The sequence below is a fragment of the Syngnathus acus genome, chromosome 1 (assembly GCF_901709675.1).
Source record: "Syngnathus acus chromosome 1, fSynAcu1.2, whole genome shotgun sequence".
NCBI classification, from domain to species: domain Eukaryota; kingdom Metazoa; phylum Chordata; class Actinopteri; order Syngnathiformes; family Syngnathidae; genus Syngnathus; species Syngnathus acus.
Window position 1 is genome coordinate 9,426,455 of NC_051087.1, and position 21,691 is coordinate 9,448,145.

General features: G+C 41.0%; 3 protein-coding genes across 3 annotated transcripts; 2 read left to right on the forward strand and 1 right to left on the reverse strand.

Annotated features, from left to right (window-relative positions):
- Window positions 1–672: 672 nt before the first annotated feature.
- rln3b (relaxin 3b) lies at window positions 673–2,072 on the forward strand. Its single transcript, XM_037252177.1, has 2 exons — window positions 673–1,630; window positions 1,711–2,072. The coding sequence occupies exons 1-2, from the start codon at window positions 1,456–1,458 to the stop codon at window positions 1,989–1,991; spliced, it is 456 nt and encodes a 151-aa protein (XP_037108072.1). The 5' UTR covers window positions 673–1,455; the 3' UTR covers window positions 1,992–2,072.
- A 1,212-nt stretch (window positions 2,073–3,284) lies between these two features.
- On the forward strand, window positions 3,285–13,764 carry LOC119123338 (transportin-2). Its single transcript, XM_037252362.1, has 23 exons — window positions 3,285–3,494; window positions 4,293–4,392; window positions 4,549–4,624; window positions 4,738–4,887; window positions 5,073–5,179; window positions 5,278–5,411; window positions 5,732–5,813; window positions 7,329–7,451; window positions 7,530–7,648; window positions 7,757–7,817; window positions 7,917–8,088; window positions 8,209–8,361; window positions 8,720–8,945; window positions 9,026–9,197; window positions 9,560–9,754; window positions 9,842–10,000; window positions 10,264–10,351; window positions 10,446–10,640; window positions 10,726–10,801; window positions 11,054–11,153; window positions 11,219–11,293; window positions 11,713–11,842; window positions 12,189–13,764. The coding sequence occupies exons 2-22, from the start codon at window positions 4,294–4,296 to the stop codon at window positions 11,818–11,820; spliced, it is 2,670 nt and encodes an 889-aa protein (XP_037108257.1). The 5' UTR covers window positions 3,285–3,494; window position 4,293; the 3' UTR covers window positions 11,821–11,842; window positions 12,189–13,764.
- Window positions 13,765–14,559: 795 nt separating this feature from the next.
- Window positions 14,560–21,597, reverse strand: LOC119123347 (Na(+)/H(+) exchange regulatory cofactor NHE-RF2-like). The gene is made up of 6 exons (XM_037252374.1): window positions 21,083–21,597; window positions 19,838–20,131; window positions 17,380–17,571; window positions 16,697–16,843; window positions 16,078–16,296; window positions 14,560–16,009 (listed from the first exon to the last, which is right to left on the reverse strand). Exons 1-6 carry the CDS (start codon window positions 21,287–21,289, stop codon window positions 15,842–15,844), a joined length of 1,227 nt encoding a protein of 408 aa, XP_037108269.1. The 5' UTR covers window positions 21,290–21,597; the 3' UTR covers window positions 14,560–15,841.
- Between the last annotated feature and the right edge of the window lie 94 nt (window positions 21,598–21,691).

A 21,691-nucleotide genomic window follows, 5' to 3' on the forward strand; every position in this document is an offset into this window, starting at 1 on the left:
CGCCTGTATTAGTTTGCTTTGTCAGGAATAAATACTTGGTAAATTCGGCCTAATTGATCTACTGGTCTTCTCTTTGACAGAACGAACTCGCAAAATTGTTAGGTGTACCAGTGTGTGGATTAGGACATAACTCTTGTGTTAAGTGTTGATCACAATTTGGAGTCAGATCAATAACAAAAATCCGTAGCCTAACACTGGCCTAATATAAAACCTTCCAATTATTTTCAATGACTATCTATCCATCCGTCCGTCCGTCCATCCATCCATCCATCCATCCATCCATCCATCCATCCATCCATCCATCCATCCATCCATCCATCCATCCATCCATCCATCCATCCATCCATCCATCCATCCATCCATCCATCCATCCATCCATCCATCGAGCCATCTCCGGCATGCTTTGATCAAGATAAACAAGAGTGAATAATAAAAGCACACTTCCCATTCATTTTTAACACTCGGTTGAAATTACTTGATTTTCTCATGCAACTGAACCACTGCTCACTCTGCCCTTGTGAGGGGAACGGCTTTTGTAACCATGGTGACTAGTGGCTTAAAGGGATATTGTTGAGTCATCCTAAAAAAGCTAGTTTGAGATGCTAAGCGCACGAGAGACAACTCACCAAGTCAATGAAACGTATTTTCTAAATCGTCCAAATTTTGACATCACAGTTTAGCAAAATTCAGAACTGCTTGCACGTAAACAAATTTTCTCAAAAGGTAGCTAACAAAGCCATTACTATGTTGCATAACATTTTGTGGATGTGCATGCGCCCCAGAGACCCACATGTGTGTTCTTATTCCAATTAAATGGAAGTTGAAACAATAGAGTTTATCAGACTTTGTGCAGGATTGTACTTCTTTAGGCCATCCTACATTGCAGAACAAGTAAATGTGCATTCATGTGTGTACACAAGGACCCGACCAAACAAGATTTTTGTACTTCCTTAGGCCATCCTACATTGCAGAACATGTGAGTGAGCATTCACGTGTGTACACAAGGGCACAAACAAACAAGATTTCCCAGAGATATTAAGCCGTCTAAATTGATGAGGTACATGGAGAGAGTGAAATCTTTTCAGCTTCTGGTTGAGAAGATGCCATGACTGAGATATCGCCATGTGTCACACGAAGCACAACAAAAACTACCAGTGAGGGCAGAAAGGGCAAGTAAAAGGTCACAGGTGATTAGATTGCTGAGAGCTCTGTTGGAGTCACTTGTGGCATCATTGGCCATATAATCACGACTTGTCTGTTACTAGATATGCATTGTTGCCCCTAAAGGTCTCAGCTCTTATCTCTGGATATGACGAAGACCGGAAGTGCTTCTTTGAGCAACTGAGACCTATATAAGATGTCCAAAATGAAACACAAACCAAACTAGTTGCACCACTTGAGTTTGCAGAAACCTTTTCAGCACAGTGAGTCAACTACAGCAGATTTTGGAGGACCATGTGGAAGGCGGCACTCTTGACCCTGTGTCTCTTGGTGGCTTTGGTAGACAAGGTGCGGCCAAATGAAGCCCATTCCTCTTTTTATGGAATGAAGCTGTGTGGAAGAGAGTTCATACGCGCTGTCATTTTTACCTGTGGGGGCTCTCGCTGGAGGAGAAGCATTGGAGACGCAGGTAAGACTGCCTGTGAAGTGAAGTTAGTCATTCATAAAAATATTAATTCTAAAAGAATTCATCATTTGTCTTCCCATCAGCTCTTACTGGAGACGAGGCTTTTGACAGATGGAATGCGAATCCTCTCCCTCAAATGGCCAGTGAGCAAGATCTTGCGCAATCTAATGTATGGAAGGATCCGTCATTTGATGCGGCGCCTGTGGATGCTGAATTCAGCCGCTCTGCTCGCTCACCAATCTCGGACGAAGTCCTGGAGGCTCTTCGAAGTGCAGATAGGAAAGGACGGGATGTCGTGGTGGGACTGTCCAATGCCTGTTGCAAGTGGGGCTGCAGCAAGAGTGAAATCAGCTCCTTGTGCTAAACATTGTTCCCTCTTCCATGCAGCTTACCTTATTTTATTATTATTTTTACATCAAGATCACAAATTGTCTGACTGTATGTTTTTTCAGACAAAAGTGTGCTTGACTAATTTTGTGTATATGTTCAATAAAGTCATTTCATTGATAAAAAAAAAAAAAAGACTTCCTCTTAGTTTGAGTTATGACTTCCACTGGAAAATTTCTGCTTCTCTGCAGTCTGTACCTCTTACAGGAATTACAAAAAAGGAAGTACTGTAATTTGATGAGTGCTCAGGTGTGTCAAACTTGTTTTCAACAGCTATGCTTGCTGGTGACAGTGGTGAAACCACAAAAATGTATAATTGTTAGTGTGTCAAAGTCAGCTAGGTAGGCTCCAGCACACCCTAGTGAAGATAAGTGGTACAGAGAATGGATGGATAGATTGTTCAGTTCATACTGGGTAGTCATGAAAGTTCAGGAAAGAAAATAATAAAATGTTTTGTGTATACAGGACAACATCTTAAATCATCTTCTTGGGTGAAGTGCAATGTCAAAACTTCTTTTTAGAAAATAATAGATGCAGACAAGTGCAACAGTCACAGTTTCGACAGTCCATATAGTTTTCATATAATAACAACTACAGCCCAGTTTAAATACCAGTAGAGGTTTATTTGTACGGCTAGATTTTTTTTAATTGCTAAGCCATATTGTCACAATGATTATGGGTGGTAGCTAGTTCCACTTCTTGTGCCATATGATCTAATATGTTTCTGTGGGAACTGATGTCAAGAGCCAGCTTTGGCCCGCAGGCCTTGAATTTGTGTGCTATTACAAACACTCACATTCACACTGAAGGACAATTTTGTTTTCAATTAACCCCCAAAACAGGTTTTTAGAAAGTGAGAAGATGCTGTAGTACCTGAAGAATACCCAGTGAGAACCTACAACCTCAGAACCCCGACTACTAACTAGTCACGGACCATGACGTTTGGACAAGATATGCAATATCCGTGGAGAGATCTATAGGGTTGTATTAATTACGATCACAAATGAGAACATAATGCAAACTTCCCAAGTCAATTATTTGTTGTTGGTGAACTATAATGATGGGATATATTACTGAATGCATATGAATGAATAAGTGTAGACTACCTTTGGGGCCAGCTAAGAAAATATAAACGAGAATATAACGCATACAGTAATTGTGAATCAAGTTCATACAAAAAAAGAATTAAACGACTAGCAGGAGCCAATTAAAATTGACAGCAATGGTTGACAGTCAGCTTTACATGACGGTCCGCCCAGTACGGAAGCCGAGTGAGTTCATGGTGATCCCCGGCTTGATTGCAAGGCATGCAATCTCTGTCACATACCAGCTAGCGGCATAGCGCTCACATAAATCTCTTGAGCTCTTATGATCGTTTTCGATTTAACAGAGCCGAATTATACTACGTTAATGTTAGCTGCCTTACTGTAGCCCTCGGATTGCCTACAGATACATACGTCTGATACATCGGAGTGACCAGGTAACATTTTCGCGGCACATTCAAGCAGATACTAGCTAACCGTGCTACTTAATAGCTGCCGGAGGTTTTGATTAGCGACGTTTCTGTTCTGAATATTTATACATTTCATTTGTACGGCCCTTCTAGCAAGGTATTTCAGCCCAAACCCCAAATGTTGTAAAGGTACCGCAGTGGTGGTTAACGTAGGACTGTCGATCGTATTCTTTTCTGCAGATTACGTATTAACGATTATAACGATGCTTAGCTAGATAGCTAGACATTTGTGCCCGTGTAGTCTGGGCCCCATGTTAGAAGATTAGCCGGATCACAATTCCACAATTATAGGCTACTTAAAATGGCCATTTGCTTAAGAAGGATTGTTAAATCACAGTGACAGTTACAAACAAACAGCTAATAAATGCTACCTAACATGGCGATGCTCGTTGCGTCACAATGGGACTTTCGCAATGTTTTGTGGGGTTCATATTAATGTGATCCGTTATAGTTGGATGGTTAGGGTAATAGAAGACTAATAAATAGTCGTTGGGTCTGAATATGCGTGGGAATGGTTGACGTCCTCTGCCTCTCAGTCGAGGGTGTACCCCGCCTCTTGCCCTAAATCAGCTGGGATGGGCTCCAGGACACCCGGGACCCTAAAAGTGAATAGAAAATGGATGCATGGACGTTATTGTTAAAGCTTTGTAACAACAGAAGCCTAACCGTGCTTCTTGTTTTCTAACATGGCTGACAATTAGGCTAGCAATGGCAACACAGGTTGTGTTTTTAACAGTTACTTTATATCTTTTTTTTATCTTGCAGAATGGAGTGGCAACCAGATGAACAAAGTCTCCAACAAGTGCTTCAACTTCTCAAGGACTCCCAGTCTCCAGACACAGCAACACAGAGAGCAGTGCAGGAAGTATCCATACATATGTGCTTGAAAAAGACTATATAATAAGCTTGGTTGTATTTTAACACCTGTTTAAAAGTCTAACAATAATTTTAGGTATGTAAGGGTGTGTGAGCTTTTGTAACGTGTGCTTGGGCTGGTTGAACTCCTTAACACAGTCCACAGAAACTGGAGCAACTTAACCAGTTTCCAGATTTCAACAACTATCTCATCTTTGTCCTCACAAGCCTAAAGTCAGAGGGTGAGTGTTTTTATAAATTCATTAAAAAATCCAAATCAACTTGCATGTCACTCATAGTATTGTAGTTATACTGTAAATTGTAATTTATTCTCTTTGTTGCCGTCTTTTTGTAGATGAGCCTACTCGCTCGCTCAGTGGCCTGATACTCAAGAACAATGTTAAGGCTCACTACCAGAATTTCCCTCCCAATGTGGCTGACTTCATCAAACGAGAGTGTCTCAATAACATTGGAGACCCATCACCACTTATCAGAGCTACAATTGGTGGGTACTCCGTGAGATTTCTTGGCATATAGCTAGCGTAACTTCTATTTCGTAGCCAATGTGTATCAGGCTGATATGTAGCTTTGCAGTTAATGTCGTTGCGGTGTAACTTTTTTCTTCGGGGGGGTTCTGAGAATTCTATCCATGTTTTATTCATGTGCAACATATTTATTATTTTCATTAAGGTATCCTGATCACAACCATAGCCTCCAAAGGAGAGCTTCAAACATGGCCGGAACTTTTGCCACAGCTTTGCAATTTGCTGAATTCGGAGGACTATAACACCTGTGAGGTCAGACTGGCAAGGCAGTACAGACACACAAAAAATACAGCTTTTGTTACATTACGTATTTATTGCATTTGAGTGGTTTTCTTCATTTAATCTCTCAGGGTTCCTTTGGAGCATTGCAAAAGATCTGCGAAGACTCTTCTGAGTTGTTGGACAGCGATGCACTGAACAGACCGCTCAACATTATGATTCCCAAGTTTCTGCAGTTTTTCAAACACTGCAGCCCCAAGATCAGGTCAGTTCGAATTATATTCTAACAGGGCTTGACATTCATGAAAATGTATCAAAATGGAATGCTGCTGTGTCAAAGTTTGAATGAAGTGTTTGAGTTTTTTTATTACATTGCTTTTCCCACAACAAATAATAAAATGTTTTGCTTGTTGGATAAATAATTTTTATTGCATGCCAACAGCTTTTAATACTTTTGAATAAAATTAATTTGAATGTGCATCTATTTCTATGCATATGTAATCTACTACAGCTGGAATGTAGTGGAAGACCTCGGAAGTATAAAAAGAATCTAGGCTGGTTTCCACATGCTTGTCTTCCCCTCAGGTCCCACGCCATAGCATGCGTTAACCAGTTCATCATTGGTCGAGCTCAGGCTCTCATGGATAATATAGACACATTTATTGAGGTGAGTACTTTATGTACTGTATTTTTTCCCCAACCTCCCCATCAGAATCTATCGTGTAAATGCTTTAATAACGTCCCATTTAAGTTAGAATCAATTTAATCTCTGGCCTCTTAAAGACTGATAAGCAGAAGAAAATAAGTGTCACATAATGACACAATAATGACAGAATGACAACAAATTTCCTTAAACAATGCAAACCAGTGGTTTTAGAAGAAATGGGTATTAGAACACAAAAGGGGGAGTAATACATGTAGACAAATAATATAAAAGTACACAGAGTAGCATTACATTTTTATGGCAAAAATGATAATCACAATTAATTTGTTCAATATTTACGATGAATAATTAAAAATAAAATTCACAGAGGGCTCGATGGATAAATATGTCCTCATTTTAAGTTCAATTGCTCTTTTTTTTCCCCCAATTACCTCCTGGTTCAAAAAAGTACTTGATTCAGATATGCAGCAGTACCCACATTTTAAATGTAAGTATCACTGACAATCAGTATATTTAATCGTGGCATCCAAGATGGTGATCAAGATTAAGAAGGGAATAATTGCGCCCCCCAAACTCATAGGCATATATTCTTTATCCTCTGGCTTTGTGTCTGCATGACTTTATAGTATTACACTGCCTCCCTGTGGTCAAGGCAGTAACAGTCGAAGTAGCTGCACAATTGTATTGCACGGCACTAACTGCTTGTTCATATTACTTATATTTATTATTACCAAATGTTGTCATTTGTTTTTGTGGTGCGGGAGGCTGGACCAGTTTTAGATAAGAGTGTTTTGAGTTAAATGCGCTAACACTAACCCGGTCATGGAACAAATTAATTAAACTCGTATCTCAAGGCACCACTGTATAGTGCAAAAAATGTGGCAAAGAAACCGACTTTTAAAGCAAGGGTTTCTTATATTTAATGCCAAAAATCTTTTTACCTTGCTATTAAAAATTCTGATTATTACTTTAGCCATTACCTTTGATAGATTCTTTACTGTACCATGATTTAAAAAAAAAAAAAAAAAAAAAAAAAAGTTCAATATGTCGTTGTAATTGCCAACTATTATTTCACATAGAATTGAGGTTTTATTGAGTCAATGAGAGATATGAAGTGCGAGAAGTATACTAAATAACCTATTCTTGTGGTTTGCAAATCTCATTGCGTCAGTTCACACAACTGATTTGTGGGTGTGATTGTGTGAATGTGCTTTGCACCATTATTTCACCACAGGCTCCGCAGCAAAAAAAATGTGACTGTGATTCAAACAGAAGCTTTCAATAAATAATAGAAATGGCCAGTGGGTGTAACGGCTGTGATTTATCACTCCCTTCTGTTTTTTTTCCCCCCCCTATGCTTTAAAAAACATTTCAATTGTTCTCTTATTTTGTTCAGTGATCAAATGTCCAAATGTAAATTTGGCACAGCTATATGTAATAAATGGATTGTTGGATTGAATTTGAAACTCCTTCCCCCCCCATCCTTGACCTCTTTCTCCTTGCTTCTTTCCTGTCCAGAGTCTCTTTGCACTGGCAGGTGACGAGGACAGCGAAGTACGGAAAAACGTGTGCAGGGCTCTGGTCATGCTGCTGGAAGTCCGCATTGACCGCCTCATCCCACACATGCACAGCATCATCCAGGTGGGGGCTTCAGTCACGACACCATAAGTAAATCAACTAGTCTTGCCATGAACAACGTTCTCTGTCCGCTTCCACCAGTATATGCTGCAGCGTACTCAAGACCCCGATGAGAACGTGGCTCTGGAGGCTTGTGAGTTCTGGTTGACTCTGGCTGAACAACCGATCTGTAAAGAGGCCCTGTCTGGCCACTTGGTCCAGTAAGTGCGCACATGCCAGCCGCTCAATGGACTGGATTAATGTCAAAGAAACAAAGAAGTCAAATCTGGCTGATATGTAGGAAATGTGTTTGTCTGCTTTCTTTTCAGACTCATTCCGATCTTAGTGAATGGGATGAAATACTCTGAAATTGATATTATTCTTCTCAAGGCAAGGCCATTATGCTCTGCCTGGCATGCGACTGCCTTCAGTTGCCTTGTTTGCCTGTTTTGTCTTTGACCTAAATCACTTTCTTTTCTTGTCCGCCAGGGTGATGTGGAGGAAGACGAGGCAATTCCAGACAGCGAACAAGACATCAAGCCTCGTTTCCACAAGTCTCGCACTGTCACTCTGCAGCATGAAGGAGGGGAGGGTGAAGAGGGGGAAGACATTGATGATGATGAGGACGATGATGACGATACGCTGTCTGATTGGAACCTCCGTAAGTCAAGTATTAAATGGTCTCGTGTCAAATTATCAAGCAAATCTTTTAATTATTAAAGAGTATTGAAATGACCATTTCAAAGCTTATTATTTTCTTATTGCTGTTTTCCTCCTGAAGGGAAATGTTCTGCTGCGGCCCTGGATGTTCTGGCCAACGTGTTCCGAGAGGAGCTGCTTCCCCATCTTCTGCCTCTCCTTAAAGGTCTGCTCTTCCATCCCGACTGGGTCATCAAAGAATCTGGCATCCTTGTCCTTGGGGCCATTGCTGAGGGTGAGTCCTGCTGTAGATTTGTTGTTCTGAATAATCTCGGTATTCCCTCTTGGCCATCCTCAGCGACCGGTTACCTTGCAAATGTTTTACTGGATGGATGAAAGTATTTTAAGAATACTGGAAACTGTGCCATATCGTGCTGTACTCTAGCTTCCTCCCACATTCCAAAAGCACGTCAAGTTATTTGACATTGTCCATAGTTGAGTGTCAGTTCTTGTTTTTTCAATGTGCCTTGTGATTGGCTGGCTCTTTTTGTGTGTTTATGGCAAAATCGTCCTGCATTTTCTTAAATGATCTAAAATGGCCATACTGATGGCAGCGTTTAATTTGAACTTCTGATAATGTTTTCTTTCTGCAGGATGCATGCAGGGTATGGTACCTTACTTGCCCGAACTCATCCCCCATCTCATCCAGTGCTTATGTGACAAGAAGGCCCTGGTTCGTTCCATCGCATGCTGGACCCTCAGTCGTTACGCACACTGGGTGGTCAGCCAGCCTCCTGACGCTCACCTCAAACCTCTCATGACTGAGCTCCTCAAACGCATCCTGGATGGCAATAAGAGGGTGCAAGAGGCGGCGTGCAGGTAGACAATCCGGCCTTTAGAATACGTCTTTATGCTCATGTGCTGCTCCCAATTCCTTACTCTCCACATGTTTTCTAAAGCGCGTTTGCCACCCTGGAAGAGGAGGCTTGCACGGAGCTAGTGCCTTACCTCAGCTTCATCTTGGACACGCTGGTGTTTGCTTTTGGGAAGTACCAGCACAAAAATCTACTCATCCTTTATGATGCCATAGGAACCCTGGCAGACTCTGTGGGACATCATCTTAATGAGCCTGTAAGCCACCAAGCCCACTTGCACAGTGATGATATCCAAATCGAGAGTATTTCTTTGCTTATGAGAAGAAAAAATTCTCAATTTGATTATGGCCAAGGTGTTGGCAGCAAACTCAACTGGCTTCACAAGCAACAGTTTGATAGTGAACATTTCTTTAAAAAAGTGTATGCCTGTATGCTTTAACCTCGATAGTTGTGAAATCTGCTTTACTGCATATTTTAATATTATGACTATATCTTTACACTTCATATTGTGGACCCTTTTGCCTCGATTTGGAGGATATCACGCTTGTATTGCTCCATAAACTTTTGCCAAATGATAATTGCTCAACTAAATCACACGCAAAAATGTCTTGTTTTTAGGAGTACATCCAAAAGCTGATGCCACCTTTGATTTCTAAGTGGAATGAACTGAAGGATGAAGATAAAGATCTCTTCCCCCTGCTGGAGTGTCTGTCATCTGTGGCCACAGCGCTGCAGAGTGGCTTCCTCCCCTACTGTGAGCCTGTCTATCAGCGTTGTGTCACGCTTGTCCAGAAGACCCTGGCCCAAGCCATGGTGAGCCTCCCAAAAATTATACGTTGATTATTTTGTGAAGTTTCCACTAGTCATGGATGTTGTCTTCTTGGTGTGTGCCTTTCTTAGATGTATAGTCAGCAGCCAGATCAGTATGAGGCACCTGACAAGGACTTCATGATTGTGGCTCTAGATCTTCTGAGCGGCCTGGCTGAGGGATTGGGTGGCCATGTGGACACGCTTGTGGCTCGCAGCAACATTATGACTCTGCTTTTCCAGTGCATGCAGGTGCGGCATGCCATCTTTGAAGCATTCATTATTCACACATAAAATTACAACTAACATTTTTGTACAGAGAAGTTGCGTTTCACTACAAACCACAGCAACTATTAAATTATAAATGACATTAACATTAAATGATAGATTTTGTCATGTATTGTTTCGAATTGAGGTCTGTTCGAGAAGAATTTTTTTTTCTTCCCCCCCCCCCCCCCCCTGTGTGTTTACATTCCTCTATTTATTTATTTTTGGCTCACTGGGTTGTTTCCTAGGATACGATGCCTGAAGTAAGACAGAGTTCATTTGCTCTACTGGGAGACTTGACCAAGGCTTGCTTCCCTCATGTCAAACCTTGCATTGGTAATTCACTTCCTAGAGTACAAATGTAAAGCGCTTAAATCACTTTTCTGTGTCTTGCCCAATAATCTCCTTTTGTGTTTCTGTGCTCCTTCAGCTGAATTCATGCCAATTCTCGGGACCAACCTGAACCCAGAGTTCATCTCCGTCTGTAACAACGCTACCTGGGCCATCGGAGAGATATGCATGCAGATGGGTGTGGAGATGCAGCCGTACATTCCGATGGCTCTGAGTCAGTTGGTTGAAATCATCAATCGACCAAACACTCCCAAGACCCTACTGGAAAACACTGGTATATATATTTCATGAAAACGTAACGTCCACAAAAACTCCAAAACAAAAGTAACCACATAAACGCAAAACTGACTCTCTTCCAGCAATCACCATCGGACGACTGGGCTACGTGTGTCCTCAGGAAGTCGCACCCATGCTGCCGCAGTTCATCCGACCATGGTGAGAATTTGTTTACAAAACTTTAAAGTTTTGCCTCATTTGGGATGTCTGTTTGGGATTCAGCTCACAATCCTGTGAGCTCAGTTGCCAGCACTTGCAAGAAGTTTTCTTTCCGTCTATGTGACCTCATCACACCAGTGCACAATCGCATCTTAATGAAAACGAGAGTCTTTTAATACTCATGTTGTTAAAGACCTGTTAGATCAACTTTGAGTGTCCTCACTTAAGTTGGCGATGATTCTTGTGCTTCAGGTGCACATCACTCCGCAACATTCGAGATAATGAAGAGAAAGACTCTGCTTTTCGTGGAATTTGCATGATGATTGGTGTGAACCCAGGCGGTGTGGTGCAGGTGAGACTTCACATTTTGTACACCGAATGAAAGGTTTTCCCCTCTAAATTCAATTGATTTTTCAGGACTTCATCTTCTTCTGCGATGCAGTCGCCTCCTGGGTGAACCCCAAAGATGATCTGAGAGAAATGTTCTATAAGGTGAGGGACTGGTATTGTTGGAGATAGCAGTATTTTACACATTGATGTGTGTGTGCGTGCACTGGTTAACATTAATATTAAATACTGCCTGAAATAAGACAAACTCATCAAATATATATATATATATTTGAACTACAATCATCAAGGAATCACCAAAGGAAAAGAAACTATTTAATTTTAAATGCCGCACTATTCACGACCCAACAGGCAGTGCAGCAGCCAAAACTAATCATACAAAATGAAGACAATATACTGTTGGGACATGATAAATTAAATTTCTTGAGAGAAATATTCCAATTGAGGTGGTAAATGTAGGCCAGTGTTTTTGAGAGAATTTAGGGCAGCAGAGAAGGCCTTGCTGGCCACCACTCACCAAGAATAAAATCGTATACTAACTTTGTTTCCAATTCCTCAAACAGATCCTGCACGGCTTTAAGGAGCAGGTTGGAGAGGAGAACTGGCAACAGTTCTCTGAGCAGTTCCCCCCTCTGCTGAAGGAGCGACTGGCAGCCTGCTACGGTGTATAAAGCCTCCACTCACGTCCAAGAGGTAAATCTACTTAATGTCAGCACAAAATATGCATTATGCAGAGTGTTTTGTTGCTGTGCTTTTCATGATACGGCACTGGCAAAGGATAGATGAACAAAGATGTGTTATTTCTATTAAACAATGATTATAATGTATTTATTTTCATCTGAAATTTGGTAATTTCCCCTCAGCATACTTGCCGATTTCTCAAGGTACTCCGCTTGGGAATTGCTGGAAAGCAGAAGTTGCACTCAATCGTTGTTTATTTAAATGCAATCTTTTTCACATTGCACATTGTTATTCATGTTGGAAATACCTTTTCCAAAAGGTAACCCATTTTGTTGCGTCCTCTGCCTTGTCTGTGCAGGTGAGCCAACAGGAGGAGGGTGAATGGGAAACTCATCCATCTGTGTATTGCACTGCCCTGATCTGGGGGGAGGGAGAGGGACGCTTCTGGCCGCTTCCCCTGAAGGACGGCCCCCATGTCCTTATGTGTTTGTCCATAGACGGAGGGTGGGCGGGAGGGACAGGGGACACACACCTCTAGATTAAATAGGCAGGGACCCGACACAGAAAAACTAACTGGTAGGGACAGCGAGAGGGACCGAGAGACGAGTCGGAATACGTGGAAACGTGGCGAATGTGAGGGAGGCAGGGACAGAAACCGGCATCGAGAACGTTGAGGGAACGAGAGGGAGGGACTTCATTAACAAGGCAGGGAATCTAAGCCACGGACACACGTCTGTTACCGAGCTGGGAGAACAGGAATAGTACGAGTTTATTTTTATTTAATTGTTTTTTTTTTTAAATCAGGATTCCTAATCGCAAGAGTAGCCTGACCACCAGACGGACAAGACCGACTGACTTCTCTAGTGTAGACTAAAAATCACTTGCACATTATGCTGCATGTGCAGTACTTGGATTTGACTGTGGGAGGCACTATACTATGGACTTTTTACAACCTATTGCATGCAGTTAGTGACAGACATGGTTAACTATGTTTAAGTTCAGGGTAATAATCATATTTTCTGGGGTAATAGGATTCAATAAGAGTTACTTCATCTGCTGTCTTCGAATTCAACATAGCTGTCAAGTAACCGCACGACCCAACATCGATGTTTTCTTACCTTCATTTTGACCACAGTGCTGCTTCACACAACTATCCATGCGAGACATTTATTGTCACATTTTCTACCTGATCTGGAGAGAAAGAGAGAGAGAGAGAGAGAGAGAGAGAGAATAGCCTCTATTGTGTCTCTTTGTGGCTTCACAGACACCACTCCTCCATGAAGGGAGGATTAGGGCTAACACATTTGTTTTCACACCAAAGGGGAGAAAATCATAGCGAAAGAATCACACCCTTGGTTGTGTACATGAGGGTTAATTGTGTGTGTATATATAAATCTATGTGTGTGCATGTGGAGTTTGTAAATCCTTTGTCATTCTGTGTCTGCCAATTAAATTGTGCTTTGTTTTTGACATGGTACTGAGCTTAAACTTGACTCCCACCGCAATGTCCTTGGCACCTGTTAACTGTGACTGCGTGTATGTGTATACGCGTGCGTGTGTTTGTGTGTTCAGTTCTACATTTGTATTGATATCCATTTGCTGCCATATTGATAGTTTAAGCAAATATCTATGATGTTTTACATCTGGTCCACTTTTTTTTTTTGCTGCTACTGATGTTTTGTTAATATGAAATTACATAACACAAATGTTTATTTTCAGTTGCTGATAAGTTCTTTTTGCACTTTTTATTTTGTTTGACCTTTTTTTGTACAGACTTTTTTTTTTAATAACCCTACCCCATATGTGTTTATCCCAACGTCAGTGTTCTGTCATTCTGCACTGTGAACTTAAGTGTCTTTAAACTTGCAAAAAAACAAACAAAAAAACGATCCCAATACTAAATGGCAAATAAAATCAACCTTGTGAAACTGCGACTAATCCGCACTTTTACAATGACTAACCTTGCCATATATTGCTTGTCTGAGTGCGAGTGTGGTTAGTGTGCCAATTCGACAGATCCTGCATGAGAAGTTGTTTGCCTTTAAGCATGATTTCGATTCATTGAGGGTGTTAGTATGATGTGTGAAAGTGAGTTTTTCATTTTTGGGGGTGAGTTGCTTGCCCCTTACCAACTAACTCTGTGAGCATGCTCCCAGCCTGTGTTTTTACAAAGTGGATGCTTCATATGTATTTTCCAGCGATTCAATACAACCGGCATTTACACACCACAGCAAAGTTAAAAAAAAGAAATAACAAGTACACCGGCAAAAAGCAATACTAAAGGGAAACACATTCTATTGTAGAGTGAGAAATAGTCATGTTTATAATGGTAAGCAATTTTTTTTTGGACATCTTGTTTGCCATTAGCAGTCACACTAGCAGTCTGTTTGACCCTAACTGTGACCGCTGATATTCAAATGTTTATACTGAAATATAAGACAATCTAAACTGGAGTCAGTTCTTAGTGACTCAATCAAATTAGTTTAATTCATGTACAAAATGATGTCTTTTTTTTATTTTTAGTGGCCTATTGTGAACACTTTTACAAACATTGGGTCTACAATAAAGAGCATGATGTTTGATGGAAACGATGCTAAATTTTTTTGTTGATGACTTTAGTCAGCCACCTCATGATGGGACAGGCCTAGATTTTACACTAAGTAAATTTGTATGTAAATTCACATAACATCTGACAAGTCATTCTTTTTGGGGCCATTTTCATTCGGTGGTGTGCCATAAGATTTTTCTAATGTAAAATGTGTGCCTGGGCTCAAAGGTTGGGAAACACTGCTAGAGAAACTTTGTCACACATCATGTTACTGCATAGTCATTATTCAAATGTGATTCAATCAAAAATACTCTCAAAACAGAAATACTGGAATCTGGTTACTACAGCTGAATCAGACATGCAGATAAAATCACAAGTTCAAAAAGTTGAAAACAGCTGCTATATGTAATATGCAGTACATGCATACAGAGTATACATTTCCCAGAGTAACTCAATTAAATATTACTATGACTACAATGATCATCAAAGTGTGTAACTCAAAGAGCAGCAGAGGTTTGTGCCTGGCCTGAATGTTGATTTTTGTGTCAGATTTTAAGGTCGCAGTTGCAAAGACTATGGCCAGACATTCGCCAACAGTTTTTCTTGTTGCAACCGTTTGCAATTGTTTGCAGCCATTTAGGAACCCTGACAAACAGCCAACATTTACTATATGCATAAACACTCGCAGCTCGGTGAGATACGGGTTTAAGATGCTCCACATTTGAGATGAGTCACATTTTAGAATGCTTAATGAGGGAAAAGGAAAAGCAAATGAAAGTCACAAAATAGCCTTACATAGAAAATGCTGAACATTTAAAAATTATTGCACTGTTTTTTTGCGTGTGACTCAGAGAGAAACCTGGTTTGTTCTGATGAAAGTGTATCAATAAGAGCCAGGGATGAGCAGCAAGGAAGTTCTTGATATCTCTGGTGTCTCAAATATTCCAAGACCCTGATGTGGACTATTGCAAAGGCTTACAGTTGTATTTCAGCCACATCTATCACAAGGAAAAGTGTTTTCAATGGGAACAGAAACATGAATTATTAGGGTGGAACATGGAGAGTGAAATGTGGCTTTCATAACTGAGCATTCATTGCCTTTTGTGGTAAAATAATTTTCAAGCAAGACACCCCATGAAAATATATTGTGCAACAGGTTAACGAGAGAACAACTCATGGTGTTGCCACCATCACCCCTTGACCTCATCCTGTCTGTTGAGCATACTTAAAAGAGGATCAATGAGGGTGGACTGCAGGATATTTCTAAACTCTTGTAGCCTCTTCTTGAATCCTCAAATTGAAATGAATCCTCAATACATTATATATTTCTTGGTCCAAAATATCACTGTTAGTGTCTGGTACCTGCTTGCATCACTTTGTCCTTGCTCATGCATTAGCAAGTACAGAATAACATTTATGTCACAAATCATGCTTGTATTAAGCATTCCTCTTGCTCTGTAACATCAGAAGTTGCTGAAGATCTCTTGTTTCTTGCTCCAGTCCATAGGGGGCGCCCTTTTTTTGTTACGTCGAGCGAGAACCTTTTGTTTGGCCTCAGCCGCTGTAGGACTCAAACGCAGGCCGCTCTCCATGAAAGGGTCCAAAAGCCTCGAGTCATCCTCATCAGGGACCTCAAATACACACACATGCACACGTTTTATTTATCTTGGCGTCCACACATATGCAACATTTTTCATACCTGGAAACTCATGTCAGAGCTACTGAGCTCTGATTGAGTGGTAGAGCTGGTCGAGGACTGGGATGCGCAACTCCCATTGGCCCTCTGTTTAGGGGACATGTTGGTGATAGCGGCGTCTGTCAGTGTGACATGAATGATCGGCGTTTCGGTGGAGGTCGGAGAAGGGGCAGACGAGGTGGCAGATGAGGCAGGCTCGGTAGCTGATTCATCCATGTACACCTGTGATGAACAGAAAAAGGGACAAAAGTAAAGTAGGGAACAGATAAGTATTAATATCCAACACTATCTAAATCTCAGCATTTTGGGTTAGGTGCTTAGGGTGAACAAATATAGCAAATATAGACAAATTCTACATAGAAAGGCGAGAGCCAAGACTTGAACCTGAAACTTTTTGATGATGATTATTATTACTCTATTTGTCTTTCCTGCATTTGTACTTTTGTTGCTTATTCTTAAGAACTGGAGTTGAATCTGTACTGTTCCTTTCATTTTTTTTTTCTTCCTTTTACACAATTATCTGTACTTCTACTTAAGTACGGAATATTTTGACCCTTTCTGCTCTGAATGCACAAATGTGGTCAAAAGACAAAACACACAAAAAAAAAACTTGAAAACACACATGGCGTGCTGTGGGTGTGATCCCAAGTCTGTGGAAAAGCTCATCTGTCTCTTGGTCGACAAGGAGGAGGCGCACTTCTCGTTCTTCCGCTTTTATGAATGCCACCACATCAGAGTGCTTCAGACCCTCAATGTTCACTCCATTGACCTGGGAAACAGGAGACATGGAAACTGTGAGGATTGAGGGAAGTCGGATTGAGTGATGCTAATGAGAAACAGCAGCGATTAGGAAGAAGTCGCCATTATACAACATGACAGGCAGGAGCCACGTCTCCACTCACAGCTATAAACAGATTTAAACCCGTACAGTACTTTTTAGTCGAGACATCTTGATTTGCATGACACCATATCTTCCACACATCACTGACAGAGAGGTATGTAACATGCAGCGGCTTGTAACGTGCATTTAAAAACAACAATCTAGATGTCCTCCATTCCTTTTAAGGTTATCCAACATCAGATTTCCAGCCTTTCACCCTGTCAGCACCATCTCTCTCCCTTGCAGTCTAAGACACTCTAATTCCAACTAATCTGCTTTAACCCAGTCCACAAATTAGCAAATTAGTGCACAGACTTGATTAATCAGGATGTACCTAGGAGTCCACACTTGACATATAGGTAAATTGAAATTGACCTATATAAAGGTCAATTGGGAGAGCCCTGTGTGTGTGTGTGTACGTGCACCTCCACCAGTCGGTCTCCTGGGCGGACGTCTGCTCTCTCTGCAGGTGAATGCGGGTCGACCGAGCGTACAAATTGTCCGCCCTTTGCCTTATTGCTGTGCAGGTTGAAGCCGTAGCCCGTTTCCCCCTTAACCAAATGACACAGGCGAGGGAGGAGCTCAGTTGACGGCTCTGGAGAGGCCTCAATCTGTAGCTGGGTAAAATAAAAATGCAAACGTTACCAAAGATGTCGATTAAAAGATGTCATCTCAATCATGACTGGTTGCCCACCAATTGCAGGATTACAGTAAAAATACAAGTCAAGATAGTTCTAGAGATGATGAAATTGACATCCATGATCTTACCAAAGGTATTATTGACAAACTTAAAATTGAAAAATATTTGTTACAGAGAATATCTTTTAGTATATGTGTGAACTAACAAAGAGGAGGAGGAGGCTGTTAAGTACAGATGTGCAGACTTTGACTTTATTTTTTTTTTTTTTGCTGGATGTTAAAGAAATGATTTGCAAAAAAACTATGTGTACTGTATGTCTGTGTGTCACCAATCCAGCCAAGACTGTGGTGACAACGACCTTTATTTGGGCGTCTGCTCACCCCACGCAACAATGAAATCTTGTCTGTGTTTACATGTTTGATAAATGTCAAGCATTACGCAACATGATTAAGAAAAGAAGTCCTACTGGAGGAATTGGCAAAAAATTGTCTGCAGTGTTGAAAACATATTGTAACTGATGTTGCCATTTTTTATTTCGTGTGTGTGATGAGCATATGCTACAATATTCTAGTTAAAAGTCCACCTGGGCAACAAGGCACGCAAAAATAGAAAAGTTATTTGATCAGTTTTACCCACATACATGTCGAGTAAAATCTGCTTGATTGTATAATAAAATATGTGTGATCTACCACATGATTATCAGTAATTTTAACCAAGAATATGAAAAAGAATCATATTCACCGCCTTAGGGCCGCCACTATTTATCCTGTTGATTTGAGCCATGGTACTGATGATGGAGCTTGTTTGGAGGCCAAACAGAGAGATTTGACAGAATGTTCTGAAGTCAGCTAAAATCAAGACCTCACTAGAAGATCTGGGCTTGAAACTGTGTGGCAATATATTCAGTTGTATTCATATTTATGAGATTTCTTATGTTTACATACTGAATACTTGAAACTATGTAGTCTACACCACTTTACAATTGTGATGAACATGTGTTTTATTGCAATTATTGTGTGATTTTTATTAACATGTCATCCGTTTTTACCATCTCTTATCCTTTTCAGGGTCACGAGAGGTGATGGAGCCTATCGCAGCTCATTTCAGGCCTAGATGGACTTTACTCCAAACTGGCCGCAGCCACAGCCACTGAGAAAGTGGTTCTGGAGAGGATGCCACTCATGCTATGATTGGATCCTTCAAACTATCTTTTTGTTCATGTTTGCCCTGCCTCGGATGCCAGTCCGCAGCTGACCCAAGCGCTGGTACGTCACACCCACATTCACACCGTCACTGAGAGGTAATCGAGTTCACGCTGCCCACACACACACAAGTCTGACGAGGGTACCCCTACACCATTAGTGACTTTGAACATGGCATGTTTCAAAAAACATTTTGGCCAGTCGAAGGCTGGGTGAGTTTGGTGTGGAAGGCCTCAATCACATAAATTTGTGAACGAAAACTATAAAAGAACAAAAAACTCTTTTCCACAGAGATCCCACAAAATCACTGCATCCCAATGTTCTTTTACATTATGCTGCATAGAGTCTAATATTTAAACAGTAGAGTGAAATATTCCAATTTAACCCCTCTCCCCTTCTCTCTCTGGAAATAAAAGGTTAAGCAAGTATCATTCCCTTCACACTTTGGTGACTGCAGTACTTTGTAAATGTCACAGATTTTTGTTGAGTTGGATACAGTAATCAGGTAATAAAAAATTATGTTTATAGTGTTAACACTCAGTAGGTAGAAAGAGACGGCTGAAATGACCACACCTCAGAGAACACTGCATTGTAAACAAATATTACACTGACTCAAGACCTTTTGAGGGACACGGTGTTACAAGACAAGAATACAAGTTGCATTATGCCACACAGAATGTGAGAGCATGTTTTCCCTCTCTTCTCAAGTGTTGTCCTCTTGCTGACGGTCATTATCTCTGAGAAAGAAATTGCCAGATGCTCTGGCACTACTTTTAGACTAAATGCAGACAGCACAGCGTAAGAGATTAAATCGGGATTATTTCTCGGCGGATGTTAGATTTAAGGGTGTGTAATCAATGTCACTGGTTCTTACCACTGTATCTTAGTTTGTTGTCTGACAGGCAACGAATTAACCAACTCCAATTTAATAATCTACATAGTATATATATATTTTTAATGAATGCACCTGAATTAATACACCTAAAGCTACCATTACTTTTAATGTTCTGGTGCCGTAGAGACGATCAAAATGATGCTTACCTCTGTGTCTGTCACAGTACTTGATGTCACAGAAGACCTCTTCACTTTGCCTGGTGAGACCAAAAAAGTGGGCGACTTTGCAGCAACAAGCATGTGGTCATGTTTAGGGGACTTGGGCGAAGTCTCCCGAGGTAAGGGTGAAGTTGATGGTGAGAGACGCGGGGAAAGGGTCCCCATCTCAATGGCCAAATCTTCTGTGCAAGCTAGACCACAGCTGTGAAGGTAATCATCTGTGTCTCGGTCCACTACTAATAGTCTGGTGCGATGAGGTACCTCTCGAATCCGCTCCACCACCTGTATACAGTAGATAAGGGTCACTCATTTAAGGCTGTTAAGTATTTTGCTTGCATTTGTATACTGTTTTTTTTTTATATAAGCAAGAAAAGTTCAAATGGAAAAAGTTCAAAAAGTTCAGATAGGATTTGTTATACATGAGTTGTGTGCTGTATATATTAGCAACAAAGTCAATTAATTATAATAATTAAACTTGCACTATAACTGAATGAAAAAAGGAAAATTTGATTAACTTTTGATTCAAATTCAATCCAATTTTATTTATGTCGCGTCGAATCACTACAGAAATTTATAAATTTACAATATCTAATAGAAGTTGGATAAGGGCACTTTGCACACGGACCAGGCATAAAATTACCTTTATTAAACGACCAAGTAAACCAAGTTAAAGTTTTTGAGCATGAATCCAACTCAAATGATGAATGGAATTTAGTCTTGTTTAGGAATGAAAACAATCATGGTCAAATTAAAATTATTTTAAATTTGTGTGCATGACATCATCATCATCATCGAGCGCAAGCAGATAAAAATAGGTGTTTGACAACATATGGATCGTAGTCAATAAAGACGCTTGAAAAGGGATTTGGATGTGTTATGAATCACGGACAAAAAAGTTCATTAGCAACATCTGGATTCAAACAGCGGTTTATGCATCAATATAATCCAATCCAGGCAAAGAAACCTCAATAATTGAACATCCGTTGATGTTATTTGATACCACATCCATTCATTTCACATTCTCTCCCGCCAACTGTTCTGTAAATAACATACTTTCAACATGACACCTTTACACAAGGCTCACATTGACCCATTTAAGTACCCCCTCCTCCTCTTCCTCCTCAGGCGAAGTAAAAGTGGTCCAACAGGTAGGGATTTATTGTTTGCATCTCACAGGTGATCTCGCGCTTCCACGCAAAGGTCAATTCACCTGCGAGTCGGCACTCCACTCACCTGACTATGGCTGTCGTTCTCCACATTCTCCCCGTTCACCTCCACCACTCGATCCCCGGGTCTCAGTCCGCCATAGTCAGCCGACGAGCCGGGCTCAACTTTCCGGATAAACTGTCCACCTTTATTCTTCTCGCCGTGCAAGTGGAAACCATACCCGTGTTCTGTTTTGACCAGGTAGCAAACCCTGGGCTTTAGATCGCGCTCCATTCCAGCTAGTCAAAAGCGGCGCACAAATTCAGGAGTCTGCGGAGATTAAACAGGTGCACTGTGGGGAGTCACAGCTAATCCATCACGAGTGCGCAAAAGATCATCATCATTACGCATCATGTGCTCCATTAAGAGCCGCAATTGTCCAAAGTGCAGATGAAAACTAGGCTAAAAGTAATGAATGCTTAACCCATCGTGCAAACAAAATCCGTAGCTCACGCATGGGGGCACCAAACATATGCGAAGCGTAAAAAATGATGTCCGTCCATGGGAGAGTATTATCAGAGATTAGAAAGCTCCTTCTCACGCGTAATTCTTAATTGTTCTCGTCAGGGGGGCGTTCCCTGCTGTTTGAGCCACACAGGAGGAGGAGGAAGTTGAGGAGGAGGTGTCAGAAACTGA

Coding starts and splice junctions, on each gene's coding strand:
- rln3b (XM_037252177.1), top strand. CDS start 1,456: ATGTGGAAGGCGGCACTCTTGACCCTGTGTCTCTTGGTGGCTTTGGTA. Junction 1,631..1,710: donor GAGAAGCATTGGAGACGCAG/GTAAGACTGCCT, acceptor TCTTCCCATCAG/CTCTTACTGGAGACGAGGCT.
- LOC119123338 (XM_037252362.1), top strand. CDS start 4,294: ATGGAGTGGCAACCAGATGAACAAAGTCTCCAACAAGTGCTTCAACTT. Junction 8,362..8,719: donor CCTTGGGGCCATTGCTGAGG/GTGAGTCCTGCT, acceptor TTCTTTCTGCAG/GATGCATGCAGGGTATGGTA. Junction 10,641..10,725: donor GACCCTACTGGAAAACACTG/GTATATATATTT, acceptor ACTCTCTTCCAG/CAATCACCATCGGACGACTG.
- LOC119123347 (XM_037252374.1), bottom strand. CDS start 21,289: ATGGAGCGCGATCTAAAGCCCAGGGTTTGCTACCTGGTCAAAACAGAA. Junction 16,844..17,379: donor CAGGAGACCGACTGGTGGAG/GTGCACGTACAC, acceptor CCTGTTTCCCAG/GTCAATGGAGTGAACATTGA. Junction 16,010..16,077: donor GCTCTGACATGAGTTTCCAG/GTATGAAAAATG, acceptor TGTGTATTTGAG/GTCCCTGATGAGGATGACTC.